This window comes from Polyodon spathula, chromosome 1, assembly GCF_017654505.1.
Source record: "Polyodon spathula isolate WHYD16114869_AA chromosome 1, ASM1765450v1, whole genome shotgun sequence".
In the NCBI taxonomy this organism is placed as follows: Eukaryota; Metazoa; Chordata; class Actinopteri; order Acipenseriformes; family Polyodontidae; genus Polyodon; species Polyodon spathula.
The window spans coordinates 43,151,624-43,170,846 of NC_054534.1; the positions used below are offsets into that span (position 1 = coordinate 43,151,624).

Genomic DNA, 19,223 nt, shown 5'->3' on the forward strand with positions numbered 1-19,223 from the left:
ATATATAGATATATGTTCTATATGTTTTGTATTTCTTTGTTTGCAAATATTGTAGGAGCAGACTGATGGTACTGGATGGTACAGCAGGAAAAACAATCTTAGCAGGAAATCCTCGTAAGTGATGCGTAGACTACTTGATTTTAAATATTTTCTTAATTTAGATATTGAATACATGTAGTTTATGATTGCTGCTGTCTTTTTCATCAGGTTTTATCTTACCATATACTGATAGTAGTAAACGTTATGCCAATCCTGTGTGATACTGTGCACTACCTGCCTTCAGGTTTTGGTTTATTGTTTATAGTGATGGCTTTTAGATGTTGTATACCTATGCAGCTGACTTCTTCCTCTCTCTGTCACCAGCATGTATAACAGTTATGGTCAACAACACTACAACTGGTCAGATGCTCACTAATAGCAATTCATCCTTTTCAATTTATTATCATCTATGTTCTTGCATGGCAAACAGCGCTGACATGTTCAATCACAGAGAGTAAAATATGTCTTTAGTTTAACACATGTCTTTTCAGTAACTGGGTTTTATTATTCATTTATATTGTGCATAGGGAACAAAGTACAAGTGGGATTGAAGGTGAGTCAGTTTATTCCTTTAAATACTTGTTTTGCATATCAATCAATCTGTGATGCTTAGTAGTCAGAAAGTGTATGCAACAAATCTCAAACATTTTTTAGTACAACGTACTGAACATTGTAAACCTCGGCCAATAAATATAACTTACAAACACATTTTAAAAAGGTCCTCATACACAACTTTTAATATACTGTACTGTGCAGCGGTCATTGCACATAGATAACTACCCTTGTCTTTCTTTAGTGCACCACTTTCGCCACGGTCAATTATATAGCAGGTAACTGACAGTAATGCTGAAGTATGTTTCGGTGAGGTGACGAACTGTTATAAATGGAATATGTTTACTCTGCTTTATTTTTATGTTATGTTGGTTTATAAGGTTAAAGAAAATAAAAATTAGTTATTTATCTTTTCAGGAATAAATGCCTCTTCTCAAGACCTGAACCATCACTATTCAGGTAAACGCTGAAGTATTTAAGATACAAATCCAGAATTCTGTAGGTTCAAAAGAAGGTTTTGGTGTTACTGTTTTAGTATGGCGTGGACAACAATATTTGCATTACTTGCCTATGATAAGTCGTGAATGGCCTGCATAGGATATTATACACAGTGAGTGGCTTGCGTAGGAGTCTATTATGCTATTATTATTACATTCCAGACAGCAGCACGCAAACTCTTGTAGCAATGAATTATGTACCATTGTTAAAAAAGGGAGGAAGCTAGTGCATCTCTCAGAGGGAAAACATTGACCAGGCTACCATTAAGTTCCCAAGGAAAAAACACAACAAAGTCAGTTATAAATATTTAACTCTACCTTTCATTGATATACACACACACACACACACACACACACACACACACACACACACACACACACACACACACACACACACACACACACACACACACACACACACACACACACACACACACACACACACACACACACACACACACACACACACACACACACACACACACACACACAGTGGCTCTCAAAAGTATTCACCCCCCTTGGACTTTTCCACATTTTATTGTGTTACAACATGGAATCAAAATGGATTCAATTAGGTGTTTTTACCACTGATCAACACAAAAAAAGTCCATAATGTCAAAGTGAAAAATAAAATCTACAAATTGTTCTAAATTAATTACAAATACAAAACAGAAAATTATTTATTGCATAAGTATTCACCCCATTGAGTCAATATTTGGTATAGGCATCTTTGGCAGCAATTACAACCATGAGTCTATTTTGATAAGTCTCTACCAGCTTTGCACATCTGGACACTGCAGTTGGATGGGGACCTTTTGGTGAACAGCAGTTTTCAACTCTTTCCACATATTCTCAATTGGATTGAGGTCCGGGCTTTGACTGGGCCATTCCAGGCCATTGACCTTTTTGTTTTTAAGCCACTCCAGTGTGGCTTTGGATATATGTTTGGGGTTATTGTCCTGCTGGAAGATGAATCTTCTCCCAAGTCCTAGCTCTCTTGCAGACTTCAGCAGGTTTTCCTCCAGGATTTCTCTGTACTTTGCTGCATCCATTTTGCCCTCTATCTTCCTGAGCTTTCCAGGTCCTGACGCAGAGAAGCATCCCCATAGCATGATTCTGCCACCACCATGCTTCACAATAGGGATGGTGTTCTCAGGATGATGTGCGTTGTTAGGCTTGCGCTAAACATAGCGCTTAGCATTGAGGCCAAAAAGCTCTATTTTGGTCTCATCAGACCATAGAATCTTCTTCCACTTGGTCTCAGAGTCTCCCACATGCCTTCTGGCAAACTCTAGCCGAGATTTGATGTGAGTTTTTTTCAACAATGGCTTTCTTTTTGCCACTCTCCCATAAAGGCCAGTTTTGTGAAGCACCTGGGCTATTGTTGCCATATGCAGTGTCTCCCAGCTCAGCCGTGGAAGACTGTAGCTCCTTTCGAGTTGCCATAGGCCTCTTGGTGGCCTCCCTGACTAGTGCCCTTCTCACCCAGATACTCATTTTTCGCGGACGACCTGTTCTAGACAGATTCACAATTGTGCCATATTCTCTCCATTTCTTAATAATGTCAAACTACAGAACCGTTTACTTTACCTTTACAAGAGAGAAGAGCTGCATCTTTGCAATAACCCACTATTTTATTTAATAATGTTTCAGCCTGTGTCACCTGATCTGAGTGATGAGGAAACAAATTACAGCAAGCGACCTGAATCTCCCTGCGAAATAAAATCCACGTTAATTTATATGTTTGTGTGTATAACACCTATCAGATAGGCTACAAATTTGTTTTAAAATGATTTTAATAAAACACAGCAGTTCCCAAATGGTTCAGGTTGTATTGGTGCATTACAATAATGTACAATGTCATTTAGTAAAGCATATTGTTCAATAACGACTTTTGACAGTTGTAAAGTTACAAATATATATGTGCACCAAGTTTTTTGTTTTGTTTTGTTTTGTTTATCTCAGTATGATCTCTAGAACATGTTTCACAGACGAAGCAAAAAAGCACAAAAGTTTACAACAGTTTCTCTTTACTGTATATTACAGGGTTACTGCATCATTGTACTCCATGAAAATTGTGATGTGAATGTGCTGTTGCATACGGGGGGTAGGTAGTATGTTTACATTCAGCAGCTGTGTGACGTGTTTACTGCGTGCACCACCAGTAATTGGTGTGAGTTGAGAGCTGCGACATAGTTCATCAAATGTGTTCTTGTTCTTGAATACCTATTATTAAATACAACAGCTACGTTCAGTACCGGATTTGTGTCTTTCCACATTGGAGGGCTGTATTAAAATGGATGTGCGGATGTAGGATTCCGAACCCTGCTCAAAAAGTAGGTATTCTGGCCGAATCCGAAACCTAATCCGGGATTCGGTGCATCCCTAGTTAGTGGGTTACTCCAAGTTTTCCCAACTATCCCCAAACACTACTTCCCAGGTATTACCATTACAAACATTTACCAGAAGGCAATTTACAAGGCTTGTCAAGCAATAAAATAAATTACAACTAACTTCATCACTACAAATGCAGCTCCTAACATATCCAGAGAAACATGTTAAATCATTAAACGTCTTACATAATCTGAGTCCTGGTACAATTAACAAAAATAAAAACTATCTAGATATACATTTGATCAAGACAGTATGCATACAAACCTGTACACTCTATCTGTGTTCGCTAGGTTCCTGAGGTAAAGGACTTGTGACTGGAATGTCACAACCATTCTCCACCGTCTCATTCCTTTTCTTTAGTAGGCACATTTTAGTGTATGCATGACCAAAGGGGAGGGGGAAATTAAACAGCAAGAGTCAAAACAAAATAAAAAATAATCCAGTCCCTAGACCATAAATCTTTTTAAAATAAAGACAATACCAGTACTCTGATATTTCCAAGAGTTTCACTGGGCATCTTTTGTAACTCCTTTCGCACTCCATAAAATGATTAAATTTTTGTCAATAAAATCAGTCAAGTTATTGATTTTAGCACTACCATCTGCAATGTATTCTACATTTTTGGATACAGTAACTTCAAGTTTAATGAGTTTTTCTGTGTAGAACTCGCACAGAACCTACATTATTTCGTATTTTGGCTTGTTTGCCCTTCGTTGTATGACTTGCTCATTCAAGAATTCCAAGAAAGGCTGCACTCCATTTTATAGTGTAGTGTAGCCAGGTCTTTCATAAACTTGCATGGGTGTTACAGAATAATACTTCTAGTGCTCTTTTATTCATTTATTTTTATGATATGCTTTGCATGCTCTTAAAACAGTCTTTTGACTATTTTCATACCTAACAAGACGATTTGTCCTGTTTTCATAAGGCAAGTCCCATTTTTAATAGGCTGATATCTTCATCAGCGTGTTTTTCTTATTACATGTATACTCGTTTTACAGTAATGGTATTGTGTAAGCTATTAAGCTACTTTCTCTACTTTATTTTTGTTAGGTTTTATTAATTGTGGTCTTTCATTGGAAGATGTATATTGAGAGTTAGAAATGCAGAGATGAGGGTATCATCAATGTCTACAGTATGTGGGAAATTTGTGTATATCAGATGTACAATGCAGCATATCATACAGTGTGGCACTTATTGCATGTATCCGTGAAAAACAAATAAATCATATATTATACCTGTTAAGTAGTTTTCGTGTTTGTTTGGATGTTTCAATGTTTTCAGTATTTGTGTAGCCTACTGCAATATAATTTTCATGAAAATACAGGTAAGCTCCTGAATGAAATTCAAATATACTTTCATAATGAATTTGATTTAACTTAATGTGACTTTAATGCATGTTTAACATGATTCATGTTTTAAATATATTTTTAATGTGATTGTTCATGAGTATGTATTTTGAATACAGTTCTTAAGGTTTATATATATATATATATATATATATATATATATATATATTATACTATATCTATATATATATATAGTATATTATATTTTTAATTTGTACATTTTGTGTTTAATATATTAATAATGTAGTCATCAACTATTGTATAGTGTTAGTTTTGTACATGTAAAGGTTATCCTATATCCTATTTACGTGCTTCCATGGTAAAATACAGTCTTAGTAATTCCTAGTTTTCCAAATAAATAGTCAGCATTTGACAAGCGTAAAGAGGATACATTATTTATTTGGAATATATGCATGACCAGAAGTATTCCACCAGTGTGAAATAAAGTTATCTCTGTTGCAGCTGTTGAAAGAAACAACTTGATGAGACTTTCACAAACTATACCATTTACTCCAATTCATCTTTTTGGTGAGTACTGGTACCAACATTGCTGCTTGATTTTGGGCCACTGGAGGTGAAGTTTGCAAAGCTGATCAACTCAATGTCATGTTACTTCCCGGTGGGTTGGATTGTGGTTTGCATTTAAATTACGGATAGGACCTAATAAAAGTTAATATCCTTAAAATAGTTAAAATATCTAAAACTGCCATGCATTCTTTGTTATTATGCTAGTTTGGTTGCATTTGCTGTACTAGAGTCAGACATATAGATGCATTGTAATGGATCACTGTGCCTTTAAGAAATTAATAATTTGGATGTAAAGGTGAAAGGTCGAAGATGAGAAAGAAAGAAAGAAAATATAGCTAAAATGCAAAAGCTTTACCATCACTGAAAGGGACACCTCCATAGAAAGCTCTCGTGAATAGGAAAAAAGGTGCTGTTTGGATGTAAACAAATGGTATGCCTTGCTTTATCGAACCAAGGCAAAAGACAAAGAGAAGAAAATGACTTGTGAGTGTTTCTTTTAAGGCTGCAACACAATAATATGCTAACCCATAGTGATAAAAACATAAATCAGTCATCTTTGTGTGGGATAGCATTTTGTAGCTACAAGACTTACAAAAGTACTGTGGGATAGCATGTTACTTTACTATTATTTTTTAAATCTCAATTTTAAATGAAATTTGGGTTACCGTGTTTTGCCCTGATTGCTTTATTTAATTTTATCAACAGTAAATAATGTATGCTATCTGAAACACCCTGACCCATCATTCCTTCCCATAATATACAGTAATTTGTTTCTGGTGTCATCAAATGAGTAAAAGTGAAGCCACGCTTGCTTTACAAATGGCAAAAAGAAAGCACTGCATTGTTAAAATGTTATCAATATATTGTAGATATTGAGTTGGTTGTTCTAATTTTCTTTCTTCTGTCTTCCCAATGTTTTATAGCTGGAGAGGAGGTGACTATTTACAGACTAGAGGAGAGCTCACCCACCACTCTGGACAAGAGCATGTCCTCCTGGTCCCAGCACGGCCTTGCTGCTATAATCCAGCCCCTGTCTCGCGAGGAGATGGGCGGCGGCCTTCGGAGAGCCATGAAGGCGGCCTGCACCTGGTCTGAGGGAGATGTGCTCAAGCCAGGGGAAGTTTACATCGTCAAATCCTTTCTGCCAGAGGTGGTCAAGACGTGGCAGAAGATATTCAAGGAAGGGACTGTGCTTCAACTATGCCTGAGGGTAAGACCCTGTCCTGCCAAACATCACTAAAACAGGGTTAGCCGTTCCTGCAACTTGCACAATTACTGTAGAAACCATGTTCCATCAAAAAGAACAGCTGAGATAATAATAAATTATGAGAGGGTAAGAAAGATCTTTTTTATTCTTACTAGAGATTATGAATCTAATGATTACTTACAGTAGAATAGGGAAAGATTACTGTGTCATTTGTCTATACATTTAAACATTTTAAATACCATTATATAATTGAGGCAATGAGAAACTAGGGACCAATATAATAATAATAATAATAATAATAATAATAATAATAATAATAATAATAATATCATCATGTAAAACTTAATTGTCTGTACCAGCCATAATGGAAATTATATCTAAAACCTAAATAAATGGCATTTCCTGAATTTAAGAAAAAAAAAAAAAAACAGAAATGAGCAAAACTAATCTCTGCAGAAAGCCCCTACTTTGTGATGGTAGTACAGGTGTGATGCATTTTTACTTTCATGTAATTTATACTGTAGGGTATGTTTATCCTTGTAACCTTTATTTATATAGGAAATCCAGCAGCAACGTGCCGCTCAGAAACTCATCTACACATTCAACCAAGTGAAGCCCCATACCATCTCTTACACCCCCAGGTAATCTGCTCTCAAACATCCTAGATGTTACTCGTATTCAGGTTGTGAGTTATGAAAAGTTAGATATTTTATGCAAGAGTTGTCAAGTGGCTCTCCTTTTATTCTTTACACTTCATTAAACAATTAATTAAAGGGTATATAAGGATGTGAGGCATGTGAGTAAAAATGGATTTTCCAGACAGTAATTCATGTGTAAAAAATAAACATTTTATTTAATATTACACGAAAAAAAAAGAAAAAACAATAAAGAAGGATGTGAGGGAGGGAGTGCTGGAGTAATCAAAAAAATAAAGGAACGGAAGCCTCTTAGTCCTCTTCGTGATCTGCTAAATCCAAAATGAAACAAAAAGGAATAAAAACAGAAAAGAGCAAAAAGTTAGTAAGGCCTCCGTCCATAATTAAAAGTAAATAACACAGTCCACCCCGCACGTACTTCCCTCCAGCCTTTTTTTCTCCCGGCCTCTATTCATCAGGACCAACCCCGAACACAGTAGCACGTTTCCTTTAGTATGCAGACCCCGCCCCGGTAGTCAATGGATCACCAATCCCAGACTGACAGGTATCCTTAACTTCACTTGACTCCAGTGGCTGGAATTTACATACTCGTACTTCCGCCCCTCACCAAGGTGCCACCCCTCATAAATATACTTTTGTCATGGTCACGAGACTTTGGTAAGGTAAGTGCTGAGTTGGTTTGATGCCTTCTACTGTCGGGAGGCTGAATTGCAGACCGAAACCCCTTTGACTCATCACAAAGGACCTTTTTATTTTCTTGTGTTACATGTTCCCATGTGGTGTTATAGTTGTTTATCTAAGGTGTGTGTGAGTGTGTGTATTGTTTTATTTATTTATTTATTTTTTAAAATTTTGTCCACTTTTTTAACTTTTAATTTGCATTCCACTGCCTCCAAAATGGCTTCACATGGACCTGCACGGACCACTCAAACTACATTTCCCATCACCCTCCTTACTTAAACATACACACCTTTCTTAAACAGATGTAGAAACACATGGGAACATGTAACACAATCAAATAAAAAGGTACTTATACACCCTTTAAACATCTGTATTAAAAGACTATTTTTCGATAGGGGTGGTTTTAATTAGTATTTCCCTTTTCCAGAGTGACAGTCAATGAAATCTTCACTATATACAGGAGTTTGGCATTTTTTACTTCAGCTGTGTGTTTCAGACATATCCTTCTATGTCTGGATATTGTATTGAACAGCGCCATAGAACAAGCATACAACGTGTCAGAAAGCAGAGCTGTACTGAATTTAGTCCTGTTTGTCTTGCAGATTTCTGGAAGTGTACCTGCTCTACTGCCACTCTGCTGATGAGTGGCTGACCATAGAAAAGAACATGAATGGGGAGTTTAGGAAATACAACAACAACAACGGAGAAGAGATCACCCCTGTTAATTTGCTAGAAGAAACAATGCTGGCTTTCTCCCACTGGACATACGAATATACTAGAGGAGAACTGTTGGTTCTTGATCTACAAGGTTCTTATATCTATTTGGTTAAATGCTTATGAATACTAGCATCTCTTGAGATACCTCCAGCTCTTGCTTTCAATCACATGCTCCCATCAATAAGCTGGTACTCACATAAACAGTGTTGTACTGTAAAAAACCAAACAAAGTTTTTGTTTTTTGCCATATTATAATTTCAAGAATACATAGTTTCCCTGTTAAGGAAGTTGTTTAAATTAGGGTCTATAATACCATATATGCTCGACATAGTGCCCAGTTTTGACTGTCCTCCCTTATTCATATTAGCTCCCTCTTTTACTGGCCAAAGGTTAATAAGCCCTCATTCATATTTTTTTTCAATATCTTAAAATATAATAATAATAATAATAATAATAATAATAATAATAATAATAATAATAATAATAATAATAAACTTTAGTTTTAATATAACATCAAGTAATGTAACTAATTAAGTATTATTGATGTACAGTATATTTTGTTTGGTCTTTATTTGTAAACAAAAAAACATTTTGATTAAAAAATATTCCAGCTTTCCTGTTTTATGGTGAAAACAGGTGCTAGAGGGTTTAAGCTCAAATGAAAAGTGTTTGGGAAATGAAATAACCTCCGCTTTATATATTTTGCGATGATAGCATATGTAGAAATGTAAGCAAACTTTTAATTATGTTGTGACACAGCATTATAAAAATAGTTTCCCCCTACTTCTGCTTTGTTTGCAGAGCACAAACAAGCTTCCGGTCGTGTCCTTAATTTTACCAATACAGAAGTGTTTAATTTTAACCATGCCATATATATATGAACCAGTTACCTCTCTTGTCTTCAGTCCGATAATTGTCTCGTGTTAAGATTTACTAAAACATTTTTTAGTCCAGTAAGCATTGCTATTTACATTTACCTATGCTAAGAGCTCTGAGGGCTTCAACTACCCAGCAGTAACTGTCCCTTCCTCGGCAGGCAGGGGCGGGTGCAAGGGGTTGCTGGAGCCGCCACAAAACCTTAGCCCCTCCCCAAGCGAAATTACTCAGACTTCCCTTCTACAGCTGTTTTTAAGTAAGCGAATCTATACACAGTTGCACACTGTCTCATTCTATCCTAAGCAAGTACAGGGATGGGCCGGTCTGATAAATCGAATTTTACATCCCTGAAGGAAAATTCACCACAATACTGTTTGCATGGTTCAGTTGTTGACATTGTAACTGTTACATAGAAATACGCATTCCCCTACAATTATCAACAGGACATGATTTATGTGTGAATTTATATTGATATTTAATTACATGCCTTCATGTAGTCCACTGAAACATATTGTAGCGAGCATATATTGTATAATATTGTAATTGACGCACACACCAAGGATCTTTCAAGTACAATGTGTTTTTTTTATTGGCACCATCCACACACTCATTCACACAGTCACAGGCACCACAGAGTGCTACACACACTCAAACTGACAAACACATAAGGAGTTAAACAATCTCAGAAGTATACAACACAACAATCACAACAATAAATGCAATTATGAAATATGAATAGTTTTCCCTGAAACATTTCCCAATCACAGCATCCTCTATTCCTCATTTGCATGCCAAAAGTTGCCTCATATCCAGCCAGCCCATATCTACCTGAGAGCACAGGAAGACGTTATGTTAGCTAATGAAGTAATCTAGCGAAGCTATTATAAAAGAAAACTTGATAGGAATAATGAAAATGATTATCCTACAGCGCAAGATAGCAGAAGCGCTTGTGGAAATACAGTAGAATAATTTCAAAGTAACCTTGCCAGTTTAAGTAAAAGTATTTGAAAAAGGCCACTCTTAACTGGGATGCAAAAAACAAGCAGGCAGCTAAAGAGTTGCTTACCGAAATGCTTATAGCAGCGACATAACTATTGCACATGCTGATATAACTAAGGGATGCATATTTCTAATGGGAGGCATTTTCTGACATTACATTGGCTTTGTACCTCTACCTCACCTTATTTGAGGAATAAATAAATAGCAAATATCAGTGTATCCCTGTTCTGATAAGTCAGTTACTGTATTTTAAATCTATGTTAAGTCGTTTTACAGCCTGTTGTAGTCTGTTTAAAATTAAACATATATATATATATATATATATATATATATATATATATATATATATATATATATATATATATATATATATATATATATATATACAGTGCCTTGCAGAAGTATTCAGACCCCTGACTAATTCTCTCACATTACTGAATTACAGATGGTACATTGAAATTTCGTTCTGTTCGATATTTTATTTTAAAACACTTAAACTCAAAATCAATTATTGTAAGGTGACATTGGTTTTATGTTGGGAAATATTTTTAAGAGAAATATAAAAATGAAATATCTTGCTTGCATAAGTATTCAACCCCCATACATTAATATTTGGTAGAGCCACCTTTCGCTGCAATAACAGCTTTAAGTCTTTTGGGGTTAGTATGTACCACCTTTGCACACAGTGTCAGAGTGATTTTTTCAAATAGTGCCATAGATTCTCAATGGGATTGAGATCAGGACTTTGACTGGGCCACTGTGGGACATTCATCTTTTTGTTCTTGAGCCACTCCAATGTTGCTTTGGCCTTGTGCTTGGTTTCAATGTCCTGCTGAAAGGTGAAATTCCTCCCAAGCTTCAGTTTTTTAGCGGACTGAAGCAGATTCTCTTGCAGTATTTTCCTGTATTTTGCTCCATCCATTCTTCCTTCAATTGTAACAAAATGCCCAGTCCCTGCTGATGAGAAGCATCCCCACAGCATGATGGTTTGTCTTGAGGCATAGGCAGTGTTAGGTTTGTGCCACACATAGCGCTTTGAGTTTTGTCCAAAAAGCTCTTATCTTGGTCTCATCTGGCCACAAAACCTTTACCCACATCGCAGCTGGGTCACTCTCATGCTTTCTGGCAAACTCCAGACGTGCTTTCAGATGGTACTTTTTGAGTAACGGCTTCTTTCTTGCCACCCTCCCATACAGGCCAGTGTTATGCAGAGCTCTTGATATGGTTGACTGGTGCACCATTATTCCACTCACAGCCACTGAACTCTGTAGCTCCTTCAAAGTGATTGTTGGCAAGTCTCCTTGTTTGAGCGCTGAGTTTTGAGGGACGGCCTTTTCTTGGCAGTGCCTGGGTGGTGTGATGCAGCTTCCACTTCCTGATTATTGATCCAACTGTACTCACTGGGATATTATTTTGTACCCTTTCCCTAATCTATGCATTTGTATTACTTTATCTCTAACTTCTGTAGAATGCTCTTTGGTCTTCATTTTCCTTCAGATTCACCAATGATCCTTCAACAGTGGGCTTTTTATCCAGAAAATGTGACAGCAACTTTAATGGTTCACAGGTGGAGGCCAATGGTAAGGTAATTGTGTCCTCGTTAGGGCAATTTCTTTCATCGGTGCAAACTGGGAGCTTCCACAGCACAGGGGTTGAATACTTGTGCAAGCAAAATATTTCAGTTTTTTTTATTTTTCTTAAAAATATTTCCCAACATAAAACCAATGTCACCTTAAAATAATTGATTCTGAGTTTCAGTGTTTAAAAATAAAATATCAAACAGAACAAAATTTCAATGTACCATTGTGCAATTTGGTAATGTGAGAGAATTGGTCAGGGGTCTGAATACTTTTGCAAGGCACTATATATATATATATATATATATATATATATATATATATATATATATATATATATATATATATATATATATATGCTGTTTAATCCCAATTTCAGTACTATAATAACTTTGACCTGTTCAATGGATTTGCACGGAAATTTGGTTAGATGTCTTGATGCGAGCCATTTCCTTCTACTCGAATATGCAAATTCCGAGATCCAAATCCGAGATTTGCTGGTTTTTTTGTCAGCTCTCATAGCTCCAAAACGGTTTGGAAATTTTGTCTGACAATTTTAGGGTACAAGGGGACTAGCCCAGAATAGTGCCTTTTTCTGGTTTGGTAAAAAAATCTAAATCTGTTCCTGAGTTATAGAGATTTTAAATTTGGTTTCTGAGCATGCTCAGTGCAGCTCTTGTAGTTAGATGTCCTTTTTCTCGAGGGTCTAATCTTCTATCATCAGAAAAAAAATCATTGTTCATGAGGCGGACATTTTGTTTAAAAAAAAAAATTGCCCAAATATCATATATCATTAGTAAACCATGACATATCTGTATATAATTGGGACATCATAAGATTGGCTGTAACGTTTTTTTTTTTCATTTTGCGAAAGGGAAACGTGTTTATTTTATATTTTCAAATCATTTTTTCTCCGCACATCTCATGAAAAAGGAATTATTCTCACAAAAAGAACTGCTGTTCTGGCTAAAATAGAAGTACTCTGGGGAAAATTTAGAACGTCATTTTGTTTGTCGAGAGGGGGATCTTCTTTCATGTGGTTCCTTCGTTCTTGCGGAAAAATAAGTGAAAAAATAATGTGGACTGCCACCGCCGAATCATTGGGAGAGGTTTGCCCGAGACACAATGTTCTCTGATTTTCAAGAACAAAAAATTTAAAACAATTCAAATATCAGATCAATGCAGTTATACAATATATTGCACATTATTACTTTATTATTACAATTGTGCTGGAGACAGTATTTGGCACCTGAGAGGGAGGGCAGTGTACATATTTTGATTAAAAAGATAACATTTTTGTAGCTTGAAATATTCACATGCCTTCCTGAAAAACAACTGTAACCACCAGAAATTTCATTTGTCACAGTTCATGATATTTTAGTTATGGTTGAGAAAAGGATCCTCTAATTTTTTGCACACATTTCCTTTCCAGTGCACAATGAAAGTGTCTATTGTTACAGTAGTATAAACATGCATTGCATCTTTATTTCTTATTCCTCCAAACACATTGCCTGCGTCTCTTCTGAGTATCAGATGGCATGCAGAACGTCACTGATATCAACCTAAACAAAACTGCTCACGGTAAATTTACATGTTTTTCGCGGGTAGGTTATTGAATAAAATTAGGATTTTTTTTTTTTTTAGGACCCGAAACTTGGTTAACCGAGGGCATCTGGCAAGGGCATCTATTGCATAAAGACAATATAAGCAGCACGTTCGTTGTCATGTTATTTGTCCCATCCATTTTTTATTTTATTAGTACCGAGTCAAAACAAAGAAAGTGTGCCTATTTGGGTCTAAAATTTTAACTGTTTAAAAGTATGCAGCAGGTTGTTTGCAGCGAGGTGGCTGTGCTGGTAGTACTGATTTAACTTGGCTACAGCCAACAGGAATACTTTTTGTCTGTATTGACTTTCCAGTTTGTTGTCTGAAAGCTGTTTATTTTACATTCTGTTCAGCAGCCTCTGTGGTAGCCTTTTGTTTTAATGCGTGATTCTGAAGTTAATTAGCAATCAATCGTATTTTCTCCAAAGGCACGTTACAAGATGTGCAAAACAATTACCTCCATCTGCATATACAGTTTATTTGGGAAACATATTGACACGATCATCAGCCGAAATATACTTTTTTTTTTGCTTTGTCGTCCATTTCTGGTATTTTACCTCAAATACTGAAAACTAGATTTTAGCAATCTAAATCAAAACAATGCAGCACTGACCCTATACTTTACAGTAGAGGTCACAGAAAAGCTAGTACAGACACACTGATAGGCTTATTAAAACATTGTTGTCATTTGAACAGTAAACAAGAAAGTTAACTGCTTTGGGGTATTTTTTTTGTAAATGGTACACCCCGTTCACACTTGGCTGCCTCAAAAACAGTTGAGGTTTTAGGGGGCCTAAGTGCGTTCACAGATGAGGCTGAAAAGAAAGCCTAAATTGTGGCGAAGTGCTTGTCAGGAATGTAAACAGTGACGTAAACACAGCATTCCCCGAAGTCAACATAAGAGATTGAGCTGGGAAATTTGCAGATGTAAATATGGCAATCTTATTTTTTGCAACACTGTTGGTACTGTACTTACTGCATAAGATACGATAAAGGTGTGTGTTGACAGTGTAGTCTGTTACTGTGGAAAGAAGCGATTGTTTTGGATCATGCGTAAATGCAGCAAACAAGGACGTGTATGTTACATTAGTCACAATACAGATTATTATATTAATGGTGACTGAATATGCAACGTCATATGCATTATTTATCATTATTGAGATTTACAATCTTAGCTACAATCTAAAATGTGTGTGTATATATATACACACACACAGAGCGCAAGAGAGTGCAAGTTTTATCGTTTTAATGAAAGCTGTACGATGAAGAAATACTTACCATTCATGACTGACCTAGCATCATCATCGTCAAAAGTGTTGGTGTATTCAGTGCATTGCTATTTAACGGGCTGGAGATTGCCGTAGGTTCCATAAAATCCAAGATCAGTGGTGGGTTTATTTCTGGCCTGCTGCTCAGTATTTCCGAGAGACAAACTTGCAGGTTTTCACCAGAGATAACACGGACATGAAGGAGATAGCTGCTTCTGCATCCATCGCTCAAAGACCACAGACCCACAGACATATCACAGACATTTGCAGAGCTTTTTGAGATGTTATAGTAATAAAATAATGACTTGGATCGCATTATTGAGGAGTTTGGTGATAAAACGAGTGACCGGGAGAGTATCTACGTCTATAAAGAGGTATGTGAAAAATACAGCGAACAAGGGGTGGGGCTTGGCTGGAGATACAGGACTGTTCTTTTGTGATTCAATACATTTAAAACCTGTTTTACTTTGGGAAAAAAATAATATTTAAAACAACACGTGTGAAAATAAATTGGACCTGACGTGCCTGACAAGCGCTGAATAAAGGGACCGCTAAGGGTTCATTTCTGTATCATCCCAGGTTCTACCCCTTAAAACCGACATTGTTTTGATCTACTACGCTTGACCTAGTAGGGGAGTGGTTTGAGGTACGTGACCGCACTGGCGCATTAAGGTCGACAGGGCCTGCGTTGGGTTCACACACGCAGATAGGCCGGCCCTGAGGCAGAATTGGTACTTTAGGCCTCATCAAAAAGCTGGTCTAAATTTCACCTGGCCCAGGGCTGCCTTTTCATTTTTCAAGCGTTCACGCATGAGATAAGGCTGCCCTGGGCCAGCCCAAACCGTAAGTGTAAACGGGGTGTTATTTGTCTAAGGGTGTTTTTTTTTTTTTTTTTTTTTTTGTCTAAGTGCAATGCACACAGACGGCGAAGAAATAAAAAAAAAAAAGCCTATCTATAGAAGGAAGATACATAGTTTGCATCGCTTGCATTGTGCAGTAGTTCATTTAAATGAGGTTTCTTTTTTTCCCCTCTACATATTTGTGCTGTATGCACTGGCCCCTACAAAAGGTGAATATCAGGTGACGCCTCAATTTCCTCTTTTCTGATTTAGGTAGACCCCTAATTCTAATAATGTCACTTACCGTTATGTAGTTGACTTTTTATACCATAATCTTAAACAAATATGAACCTTTTTTTTTTTTTTCATATACACGGTCTCTTCATTGATCTGGTCCAACATAACCGATCTCCACCCCGGTTTCAGATCCTGCAGTCCGTCTGACTTTCATACTTCAGCCCAGGGCTTTACAGGACGAGTAGAAATCGAGATTTTAAAGAAAATGGCTATTTAAAGAAAATAAAAACAATGAAATCCATTACCATATTAATAGTATAATCATTTCTTACAATGTAATATCAGTCTCACAAAATATAATTTTTTTAGTTGTTAAATTTACATAGATTATATTAGGTACAAAAAAAACCAAAACATTTCTTAGTATTTTTTATTGGATAACAATTTGTATCATGACACAGCGGCTGTCAATAATGCCAATACGATTGCACAGTAATTACAGTAGGTCTATAACTTAAGGTACATTTGATATAAAATACATTGTTATTCACTTTACTGTATAAATACTTGCACCTTGAAATTAATAGGGGTAGGTACAGGGGAGTTCTCAGTAAGATTAGCCATTCTAAGTTTCATTACGGACAGTGCTGTGAAAAAACGTAATTAGAAGTTACCTTACGGCACAGCAAATAGTGAACAGAATCAATGTCTGGCATGTATGTTAGTGCGCATGCATGACCAGAAGTGCCGTAAGATCAGCCACTCAAAGCATGATTACCGTACTGTAAACAAAGCCACTGCCTTAAAACGTTCATTTGAATGACAAGTGCTACAGAAAGACAGTACACCGTACCTTACAAAAAAAACCTTATTTTAAACTAAAATAAATAAATCAATACAGCTAGATTGAAAAATTCTGCCCGTCACGCAATACTACTCGGTTTCATTGCTAAATCGAATTAGAAAAGGCAATGTATTTATAGTTACTAAAATACAACTGCTTAAACTAACTAGACCTACGGAATCTTATGAAGAATATATAAAGCTAAGTATCACCTCCTTTCTGTGCACAGACATTAATGCTTACAGATATGTTTTTTTTGCAGTTTTCCCCAACTTTTCCCATTGTTATACTCTGCATTTAGCATTTAATTCAGGTCTACTTTCTTTTGTTCAGGTGTTGGTGAAAATCTTACAGATCCTTCAGTCATCAAACCAGAAAACAAAGAGTAAGTTTACATAGCCAGTGTAAAACTGGAAGGGTTAACATAGTGAATGGCTTTTCTCTTGCAAGTTAAACACAGCCACATTAGATTTGCTCTAATATATGACAATGCCTCTGCATTATTAATGCATAACAAAAAATCTAAATTGTCTAGGAATTGGTTTTAAAGTAGACAGCAGAGGTGGCAGAAAGTTAGTGAACCCAGAAGTACATACATTGTAGACTTGCCACTGTTTCATTGCTGAGTGTTAGCTTAATTTTAATATACAAATTATACTGTACATGTCTTTTCTTGTAATTAAGTATTTGCTGGCAGGTTGACACATTGCCTTATCTTCTGTTATATTTCAATGCATCTATTCAATTAAAGCGTGTATCTCCCCAGGTCCCGAGATGTGCCATTTGGACCTGCTAACCTAGGAGAAGATGCCATTAAAAATTTCACTGAAAAACATCAGTGCAACTCCTGTTGTAAAAAGCTTAAACTTTCAGGTATGTTGGTGAACACTCTTGTTTCCATGACTTCACAGGCACAAACTCATGTAAATCACTTGCTTTTCTTATATTTTCTCCAGCTAGAGGTAGTTTCTCCTTTTGACCATCTAGATGTTAAATAGTAAGTTGTATTATTTGCATATGACACAGTGTACCCCTTATTTTCATTGTGTCCACTACTACAGAGTAGTTATTTTGGTCTTCAGGCCATTATAAAAAAATAATAATTCTGAAGCAATTCAGCATGCCATTTCTTTTCCAGGTTATAGATGATGCTGAGGAGGTCACTAAGTCACATGTATAATGGCATAAAATAGCACGTGGCCTCTATAGTTTAAACAGAACTAGACAATTGGTTTCCTGTAGCTTGTAAAAGATGAGCCATTTAGGTGTCAAGCCAGTGAAACAGTACTTCACAGTAACCTTAATTCATTGTATTCAGAACAACATCTTATAACAAATGTACTTTCCTCAAGTTGGGCAAGTGTATCCCAAGATAGAGAGCCTTCATTAGCCGGTCAGTCTGGTGTCAGTGCTGTTATGAAGCATGTCATTCTAAGTCATACATTGCTTGCAATTGTTACCTCCAACTACAATGAAGGAATTAAGAGTTATTTAAAAATAGTTCTGCATCTGTTAAATTAAACAAATGACCTATGTTTATCCAAATTCCGTTGCACCTGTTTGAGGTAACTGCCAAACAGTTTTCCTGATACTAAATGCAAATAGAAATCATTCCTCACCTCATTGTAAAAGTGAAGACTTATATGTGTGAGAGGTGGCAGGATTATTTGTTGCCATGCCCCTGTAAAAAAAAAAAAAAAAAAGCTCTTGTTGATTATTCTTTAATTCCATTCTCACAGTAAACAAGGTCATTTATGAGCTTCTATCTGTTTGGAACATTTCCTTAGATGTTGTCATAGATAAAAGTTCACACAACATATTTTGATTTTTCAAAGGGATCTGTTTTTGCAGCTTGTAGTATAATACATATTTTAAGTGAAGACATGCATTATTTCTACCGTATATAATAGACAGCCAGCTTCTAAGTATTTTTTGTGTCACAGTTTATTATTTTGATTGCAGACTTGAGAAGAAATGATTATACACCTGGAAGAATTAACCCTGCTTTTGAAGACATTTCATCTGAAATCAGCACCAGACTGTGATTGTAAAAATTATGCACAATAGACTCAGGGCCACATTGTAAACCTCTTTTAAAGTTTAGCTAATGCTTACCTATGCTTTGCCATGCTTTTGCTACAATTACAATGTTTTGTAATGTGGGCAGCTTTTATAAGGGTTATGTAAATCAATTGTATTTTAATGTGTTCTTTTATTATTATCATTTATTTTATTAAGATAAATGTTATTTACCTGTTTGTATCTATTTATGCTGTTTGCAATACAGGTAATAAATTCCCCTTATCAATGCTGAAGTTATAAAGCTGGTAAAAACAACAAGAGGTGAAATGTCACAGT

General features: G+C 36.1%; 1 protein-coding gene across 1 annotated transcript in view; it reads left to right on the plus strand.

The window, feature by feature from the left end:
- The window catches only part of LOC121319002 (transient receptor potential cation channel subfamily M member 6-like), a 73,147-nt gene extending 54,126 nt beyond the window's left edge, over positions 1-19,021 (plus strand). The window contains exons 30-39 of the mRNA XM_041256238.1: positions 56-114; positions 567-592; positions 1,009-1,050; positions 5,294-5,359; positions 6,283-6,569; positions 7,125-7,207; positions 8,506-8,711; positions 17,199-17,250; positions 17,632-17,738; positions 18,828-19,021. Coding sequence (XP_041112172.1) covers positions 56-114; positions 567-592; positions 1,009-1,050; positions 5,294-5,359; positions 6,283-6,569; positions 7,125-7,207; positions 8,506-8,711; positions 17,199-17,250; positions 17,632-17,738; positions 18,828-18,910 — 1,011 coding nt within the window. The 3' untranslated portion in view covers positions 18,911-19,021. The remainder of the gene's footprint in view (positions 1-55; positions 115-566; positions 593-1,008; positions 1,051-5,293; positions 5,360-6,282; positions 6,570-7,124; positions 7,208-8,505; positions 8,712-17,198; positions 17,251-17,631; positions 17,739-18,827) is intronic.
- Positions 19,022-19,223: the final 202 nt, after the last annotated feature.